This window comes from Labrus mixtus, chromosome 22 (genome assembly GCF_963584025.1).
Source record: "Labrus mixtus chromosome 22, fLabMix1.1, whole genome shotgun sequence".
NCBI classification, from domain to species: domain Eukaryota; kingdom Metazoa; phylum Chordata; class Actinopteri; order Labriformes; family Labridae; genus Labrus; species Labrus mixtus.
In genome coordinates, this window is record NC_083633.1 from 21,980,232 (window position 1) to 21,989,096 (window position 8,865).

The following is an 8,865-nucleotide window of genomic DNA, read 5'->3' on the forward strand; positions in this document are numbered from 1 at the left end:
GCTAAAACTTTCTCTCCGATTTCTTTCACAGTTACGGTGAAACGCTTTTCATGAACTCAAAGCTCATTGGGGGAGTCACAGAGTTCCTGAACACGGACAAAGAACTTACTGAGGTATGTACACAAGAACACACACACACACACACACACACACACAGAGAGGACCACCCGTGTCTCTTTGACTCCAATGGGCCCCTGACTCATGTTCACCTCTGGTCCATCGATCGTCCCCATGAGGTTCTGTGGTCTGTTATAAACTCTTCTCACATCACCTGTGTACCTGTGCATCTTCACTCGTTAACAACGAAAAACAAAAGTTAAACAGTGAGCTGAAAAAGCCCCCTAGTGGTCACAATCTGAATATATCAACAAAATGTTTGACTGACTCCAGTTTGGACGACTTTTAAATCCCAAACTTTAGTGTCCTGCAGAGTCGGGATGAAATCCTGTTTTTGAATGATTCATTTAGAGAAGATGCCATGTGTGACTGAAGTCTGCTCCCGCCCACTGAGCACATCTTACTAGTGAATGTGGGGGAGGGGGTGGAGGGTTAAAGAGAGAAACTGTGGGATAGAGGAGAGGAACGGCAGACGCTGCTGAGTTAACGATATCAAGAGTGTGAAGATGGATTTTCTTCCTGTGCTCCACTGAATCTGTCAAACTCTCAGCAAGCTTCCTCTTCGCTCCCAAACGATGGAGAAGAGAAAAAGGTTCAGTTAATTGTCTTCCTTCCACAAAGTTTCTGTCCTGACACAGAAAGTTTCCCGTTAACACTCACCTCTCATGCAGGACTCGTCTTTCTTTAATTAGGGTGCAGAGTTTCTCCTTCATGTTTTCCCTCTCATTATCTTCAGAAGGAAACTCTCTCTTTAAAGGACAAGTTAGCTTTTATAACTCACATCAATGTTTCTGTTCAACTGCAGTTAAAGTTCTTTAATACTGAAACTTCAAACCACCTTTAGTCCATGTCTCCTTCCTCTTCCTGCAGGTGTTCTTCATGTCCTCTTTAAAGCTTCCATGAAACCAGAGCAGATATTTACAGTTTATGATCTCAGGTGTTGTCGGCTACATGCCAGTTTCCGCTCCGTTGTTTGTTTGTTATTAAATCATAGAAACATTGGTCGTGTTTCCTGCTGCAGTAATGGCCAACATATTGCATAAAACTCTGTTCACTGTGATGCACTGGACCTCTGAGCTAGCTACCTTACAGCGTGATCACAGTTTTATTGGCGACTTTAAAATCTGTATGTCACAGACACTGAAGCTTCAGTGTTTATCCAGCTCTGCACGGGTCTGTAAACCTTTCTGTGTTCTAACCTCTCTCCATTTTTCAAAAGCATCTCCAATATTGATCCTAGTTTGAGCACGTTTCTGCTCGTGGAGCTTATTAGAAACATGCAGAGGCTTTTTAGGTCGGGTACAATCACTTCTATCTGAACCACTTCTCTTGCCCGCTTCCATCACTGCAACACCTGTTGACCTGATAACTGCTCTCATATCTGACAAACCGAGGGGCGTCCAAAACGGCCGTGTGGGGGGGGGTCTTAAAAGCGCCTACCTTCTCTGGTCCAAACAAATCCAGAGCATTCAGGAGCAGAATCTAAAGTTAGAAGGAGGACATACTGACTGCTGCATTGTTGTCAGAGAAGCCAGCACTTCAACATGTTTCCTAAATGTCTGATCAGATAGTAAGTAGTACTGATTGGTCCTTTAATTCTTATTTTCTGTCTAATTTCTGAACTTAAATGTTGAGTGCTTCATGCTGATGTAAGCTGTAGCAGGCTTCAAACTGTGACTCTCATTATCTCTGAGTAAAACAATAGGGACTGCTACTTCCAGAAATCAGGGACACCCAAAATAACGTCTCCCACTTTGAGATTCTATTAATGGGTCCAGCTGCCTCAGCCACACTCACTGCTGCAGAAAATCAAGCTCACAGTGATGTGAACTGCACTGCAAACACATGCCAAACATTTTTAAAAGAGATCTTTGAGGTCTGGTTTGCACATTTCCGTCACGCTGGATGTTTTAGCTGTCAATTCTGAGAGCTGTGATTTGAAGTTTATTCAGCAGTTACTGACTTCAGGCTCCAAAAACCTCAATCATGCCTGTTGTTGGTTCCTTTTAATCATATGCTATATTGTGATTAGCTTCCCAGACTCTTAGGGTGAATGTTTCTGTCTTTTCTTTCCTGATTGTCACAGGTTTTTAAATTCTTCTTTACTAACTGCTTCCCCTCTTCCTTCTGTCCTTCCCCCCTCCTCTTGTTCCTCATCGTCGACTCTCTTTCCTGTCTTTTCTGTCCTCAGTTAAAGGAGTTCATCCAGTCCAGTGGTGTCGGGGCGGGGCCTGCGTTGCCGCGGGCGCTAGAGATCGTTGAGGGCAACGTGCGTTGGCATCGCCTTCACCGGCGGCAATTCTACCAATGGCTGCGCAAACCTCAAAACTCCGCCCTCGGCTAACGCTTCACCAACTAGCTAGACTGAAGGGACTGCAAACTGACTGCTAAGCTAATGCTAATGCACTGCTAGCTTAAATATGCAGTCGGAATGAAAAAAAGACTGACTGGATCTTCAGCTGGTTACTCTTCTATTTCTTTTTCTTTTGAAGAAAATGTGTTTTCTATTTTGTTTTAGACGCATTGTTTGCTGTTAAACTGGTTTCTGCTGCTACAGACGCTGCTAGCTAACTAGATAGCAGTGACTGTTAGCTGCCAGTTAGCAGCAAAAACAATACAAGCTTATCTCGAACATTAGTTGTTGAAATTGGTGAAGCAGTAACTCACGGTTAGTTTGGTTACTTCTGTTCAAAGCACAATCAAACTTTTCTGAACCTTCCTGATACGACAGCCGGGAGCGTGACGCTACGCTACGTTACAAAGGTGACACAGACGTCTCACCGCCACCTAGCTTAAAGTTTAAAGAACCTTATTAGAGCCAAACTGACGCACAGTAAAGTCATACGCATCTCTGATTGGCCCAACGTTCAGTTATTGTTTTCATCCTAACCCTCCAGATCTCAAACGAGACCAGAGTCCTCTACATGGAGTCAGAGTCCTAAACGTGGACTCAGAGTCCTATATGTGGACTCAGAGTCCTCTACGTGTACTCAGAGTCCTAAACGTGGACTCAGAGTCCTCTACGTGGATTCAGAGTCCTATATGTGGACTCAGTCCTAAACGTGGACTCAGAGTCCTCTACGTGGACTCAGAGTCCTAAACGTGGACTCAGAGTCCTCTATGTGGACTCAGAGTCCTCTACGTGTACCTAGAGTCCTAAACGTGGACTCAGAGTCCTCTACGTGTATTTAGAGTCCTAAACGTGGACTCAGTCCTCTACGTGGACTCAGAGTCTTCTACGTGTACTTAGAGTCCTAAACGTGGACTCAGTCCTCTACATGTACTCAGAGTCCTCTACGTGTACTCAGAGTCCTATACGTGGACTCAGAGTCCTCTACGTGTACTCAGAGTCCTATATGTGGACTCAGTCCTCTACATGTACTTAGAGTCCTAAACGTGGACTCAGTCCTCTACGTGGACTCAGAGTCTTCTACGTGTACTTAGAGTCCTAAACGTGGACTCAGTCCTCTACGTGGACTCAGAGTCCTAAACGTGGACTCAGAGTCCTCTACGTGTACTCAGAGTCCTAAACGTGGACTCAGAGTCCTATACGTGGACTCAGAGTCCTCTACGTGTACTCAGAGTCCTAAACTTGGACTCAGAGTCCTATATGTGGACTCAGTCCTCTACGTGTACTCAGAGTCCTCTACGTGGACTCAGAGTCCTATATGTGGACTCAGTCCTCTACGTGGACTCAGAGTCCTATACGTGGACTCAGAGTCCTCTACGTGTACTCAGAGTCCTAAACTTGGACTCAGAGTCCTATATGTGGACTCAGTCCTCTACGTGTACTCAGAGTCCTCTACGTGTACTCAGAGTCCTAAACGTGGACTCAGTCCTCTACGTGTACTCAGAGTCCTAAACGTGGACTCAGAGTCCTATATGTGGACTCAGTCCTCTACGTGTACTCAGAGTCCTCTACGTGGACTCAGAGTCCTCTACGTGGACTCAGTCCTCTACGTGTACTCAGAGTCCTAAACGTGGACTCAGAGTCCTATACGTGGACTCAGAGTCCTCTACGTGTACTCAGAGTCCTAAATGTGGACTCAGAGTCCTATATGTGGACTCAGTCCTCTACGTGTACTCAGAGTCCTCTACGTGTACTCAGAGTCCTAAACGTGGACTCAGTCCTCTACGTGTACTCAGAGTCCTAAACGTGGACTCAGAGTCCTGTATGTGGACTCAGTCCTCTACGTGTACTCAGAGTCCTCTACGTGTACTCAGAGTCCTAAACGTGGACTCAGTCCTCTACGTGGACTCAGAGTCCTCTACGTGGAGTCAGAGTCCTCTACGTGTACTTAGAGTCCTAAACGTGGACTCAGAGTCCTCTACGTGTACTCAGAGTCCTAAACGTGGACTCAGTCCTCTACGTGTACTCTGAGTCCTCTACGTGGAGTCAGAGTCCTAAACGTGGACTCAGTCCTCGACGTGTACTCAGAGTCCTCTACGTGGACTCAGAGTCCTCTACGTGTACTCAGAGTCCTAAACGTGGACTCAGTCCTCTACGTGGACTCAGAGTCCTCTACGTGGACTCAAGAGTCCTCTGATCACAGTGCTCGGAGCTCAGAGGACTCAGAGTCCTCTACGTGGACTCAGAGTCCTCTACGTGTACTTAGAGTCCTCTGATCACAGTGCTCGGAGCTCAGAGGACTCAGAGTCCTCTACGTGGACTCAGAGTCCTCTACGTGTACTCAGAGTCCTAAACGTGGACTCAGTCCTCTACGTGGACTCAGAGTCCTCTACGTGGACTCAAGAGTCCTCTGATCACAGTGCTCGGAGCTCAGAGGACTCAGAGTCCTCTACGTGGACTCAGAGTCCTCAGAGGACTCTTTTCTCCCTCATTAACACTCCACAACACCCAAACTGCTTCAGCTCAGGGGGCAGTTTGGAAAGTATCAGCGTGTTATTCGAGGCTTCGTTGGCCTCCCTTAAAAACCTCTTTGAATATATAAAAGCACAAACAGACCGCAGCAGCATTAATATGCTCTCTCTCTGCAGACTTTGAACGCTCTCCGGCTGTTTGAAGACGAAACAGTCGAGGCTGTATAGAGCAAAGGTTTTATTGAGTCTTAATGTTCAACGTATTCATCATGCGAATTAAAATGTTCCAACATCAACAGGAATATAAAACAATCAAAAACATCAGTTCAGCCCGGCTCACACTGCAGGAGGTTTAAAATCATCATCAACAGATGTTCTATAATCTCTATCTCATCACAGACTACTGGACGCCATAAATGACCTCACGTAAACAACGGAGCCGGAGGTTAAATCTGTGATTATAAAGCTTTGTGTAGAAAAACATAAAATACGAGTTTGTGTGAAGAAACGTCTGAAGAGACAAGACAACACGTGTCGCCTGTTCTTCAGTGAGAGCTGGAGGCCAGAGGTCAGAGGTCAGATTGAAACTGTCAGACGTGTTTCAGGTGTTCAGCTCACCTGTACACGTCTCTCGTGGTTATTGTAGTCACACACGACTTCCTCCAGACCCTTTCATAACGTGATCCTCAAGATTTTAAATCTGATTTTAAAAACATGTTTGATATAAACCGTTAAGATCGGATCGTTATACGACTCAGAAATAATCTGGAAGATAATCCGTTCAGAGTGCCTCGAGTCGGGAATGACCTTGCGATTGGAGGGATCGGAGCTCATATCGGCCACGATGATCCTGCAGCCTGAGCCGGGCTTTAGGACAAAGAGGAAGAGGTGTAAAAACCATAAATTAAATCAGATTAAAAGAGAAAAGATTAAAACGGTGGTGAACTAACTGATTATTTATTTAATTTGTATTTTACTGTCAAAGATATAACACAGCGTCTCCACACTGTCACGCTTTGATCCTCAAACATTTTAAAAGTTACAGTTTGAGGATTTATTACGATCGAACGAAAGTGTTGATGATTTCACAACAAACACGGACTCAGCACAAAAAGTCTCTCATTGGAGCTTTGAGGCCAAACTCATTCAAACGATTATTATCCATGTGTGGAAACTTTAAACGCTTCAGACAGAGCAGTGCTTCTCAACCTCTCTGTGTCACGAGCCCGGTTTTAAAAGCTTAAAAGAGCGATTCTCTTGTAGGCTATTTTTTGATGTTACTTTGGGTAGAAGTTAAAAAGAAAGACGGGGCTGACCACAGTCACTCACACATCATGCAGTCTGTGGGGTGGCGGCGTGCAGCAGCCGTCACGCAGCGAGCCTCCTAACAGAAATATCAAACAGCTCTATAAGACGAACTATTTCACTGATACAGGCGCTGCAATGCAAAAACCGACCCCCGGTCAAAAACATGTAACTTAATTCTATAAATATTGTTTTTTCTTCTTCTCCACAACCTTCTGGCGACCCCCAGAAATGACCTCGGGACCCCGACATTGAGAATCACTGCACCAGAGAACCATCAGATGTGCTGACGGTTCTCGATGGACGCTCTCTGTATAAAGTGACCTTGTGAAGCTTGACTGTAATTGGAACTTGTTTTAAAATTGTGAAGAGAATTTGTCTTTGAGAAAACCCAAAGTAGTCCAGGGTCTATATAAACTACAGTTACCATGGCAACCTTTCTGACTTGGAGATAAAAGAGAGAACACCTCAACAAATCTCTGTGGTCTCACAAAGCACAAACATGAACGCCATTTGACGACGGCGTCAGTTGCTGGATGGAAGCAACAAACTTTGAGGGTTTTTTTTTTCCAGCCAATCAGTGTTCAGCTTCCAATCAACGCTTTTTCCGACCTCAGAAGCGAGAATAGAAGAGTGGACATGGAGGTCTGTAAAGGAAGGGGGCCCACAGACGAGTCTGGCTTATTGAGGCTGTCTTTGTATGCAGACGATCTGGCGTTTTCAACAGGACGCTCAATGAATTGTGTTCAAGTCTGCAGACCTGTAACGGTCACCGAGCGGTGGACTCCCCACAGGGAGAAAGACGATTCCAGCTCGAGGAAACGGACACGGCTCCAGACGTTTTGACATATTTTGATGAGCGGGATGTTGGACAGATGTTACGGCGTGTTTGAAGAGTTAAAAACAGTAAAGGATATTACAGGATGTTCCCATGTTGTCAGAGTTAAGAAAACGGTCCAGAACTGTTGAGCCCAAAGGAAGCGGGACAGACCTCGGGGAAACATCGGGGTGACCTCTCTAAAACCCTGGTCAAGCCTTTGGGGGCGGGACTTGTGATGACCTTCTGGTGTGTTGATCCTTCTGAACCTTCCTCTGTTAGGCTTTGGTGTTAATAATTGAGCCATAAATGAATTAATGGGCCTGCCTGCTTCTATACACCGTGTGTCCAGTGCTGTGTGTGTGTGTGTGTGTGTGTGTGTGTGTGTGTGTGTGTGTGTGTTACGGTCTGTGTGCGACAAAGATGGCGAGCAAGCAGCAGCAGTGCTGGCGATGGTGACCTGGCTGTGCCTGTTGTGATGATGATGAAATTCTTAACATTATTATGATTATGGTCAGGGCAATAACCCTAATGTTGACGTGAAGAAGCTAATTAGCATCATGATCATTATTATGGTAATCGCTCGCCGTCTCGTCCAGTCGGGAAACAAACACGAAGTACACGATGAGTCCAACAACTCTGAGAATCCTTCAGAACGCAGAATTAGAGAAAATAATGAAGGAGAATACGAGGGCGTCCATTTTGATGATGATGATGATGATGATGTGTTTGTACCAAAATGTGATGGAACCAGGAAGTGGCAGAGCTCCTACTTCCTGTTTGCACTGGTGTGGTTTCCTGTATTTTCTGATTGGGTGATATTAAAATGTTAAACCTCGAGTCTGTTTGAATCCATTCAAGAGAACTCAAACTGTATAAATCAATAATAATGACCTCACAGGGAGAAGACTCATGGCGTCAGGGATTCAAACCAGCAACCTTCGGAGCCGTGCGTGTCTGAACCTCAACGATGAATGACTGCTGTTTCCCAATGCATCATGGGAAATCCCGCCATCAATACACACTGAGAGTTTATACTGTGTGTGTGTGACCTCCTCCTCCTCCTCTTCCTCTTCCTTCTCCTCCTCCTCCTCCTCTTCTTCCTCCTCCTCTTCCTCTTCCTCCTCCTCTCTCTCTTCCTCCTCTTCCTCTTCTTCCTCCTCCTCCTCCTCCTCTTCTTCCTCCTCTTCTTCCTCCTCTTCCTCTTCTTCTTCCTCCTCTTCTTCCTCTTCCTCCTCTTCCTCCTCTTCCTCCTCTTCTTCTTCCTCCTCTTCTTCCTCCTCTTCTTCCTCTTCCTCCTCTTCCTCCTCTTCCTCTTCTTCTTCCTCCTCTTCTTCCTCCTCTTCTTCCTCTTCCTCCTCTTCTTCCTCCTCTTCTTCCTCCTCTTCCTCTTCCTCTTCTTCCTCCTCTTCCTCCTCTTCTTCCTCCTCCTCCTCCTCCTCTTCCTCCTCCTCCTCTTCTTCCTCTTCCTCCTCCTCTTCCTCCTCTTCTTCCTCCTCCTCTTCTTCTTCCTCTTCTTCCTCCTCCTCTTCCTCTTCCTCCTCTTCCTCCTCTTCCTCTTCTTCTTCCTCCTCTTCTTCCTCTTCTTCCTCCTCTTCTTCCTCTTCCTCCTCTTCTTCCTCCTCTTCTTCCTCCTCTTCCTCTTCGTCTTCTTCCTCCTCTTCCTCTTCTTTCTCCTCTTCCTCCTCTTCCTCCTCTTCTTCCTCCTCCTCCTCCTCCTCTTCCTCCTCCTCCTCCTCTTCTTCCTCTTCCTCCTCTTCCTCCTCTTCTTCATCCTCCTCCTCCTCCTCTTCTTCCTCCTCCTC

General features: G+C 46.0%; 1 protein-coding gene across 2 annotated transcripts in view; it reads left to right on the forward strand.

Annotated features, from left to right (window-relative positions):
• Nucleotides 1-4,069, forward strand: part of LOC132956334 (thyrotropin-releasing hormone-degrading ectoenzyme-like) — a 122,925-nt gene extending 118,856 nt beyond the window's left edge. Inside the window, exons 19-21 of one of the 2 annotated variants that reach the window (XM_061029713.1) lie at nt 32-113; nt 2,309-3,032; nt 4,030-4,069. In XM_061029713.1, the coding sequence (XP_060885696.1) occupies nt 32-113; nt 2,309-2,461 (235 nt within the window). In that variant the 3' untranslated portion in view covers nt 2,462-3,032; nt 4,030-4,069. Of the gene's footprint in view, nt 1-31; nt 114-2,308; nt 3,033-3,189; nt 3,252-4,029 lie in introns of those variants that run through there. The other variant, XM_061029712.1, reaches the window with a different exon arrangement.
• Nucleotides 4,070-8,865: the final 4,796 nt, after the last annotated feature.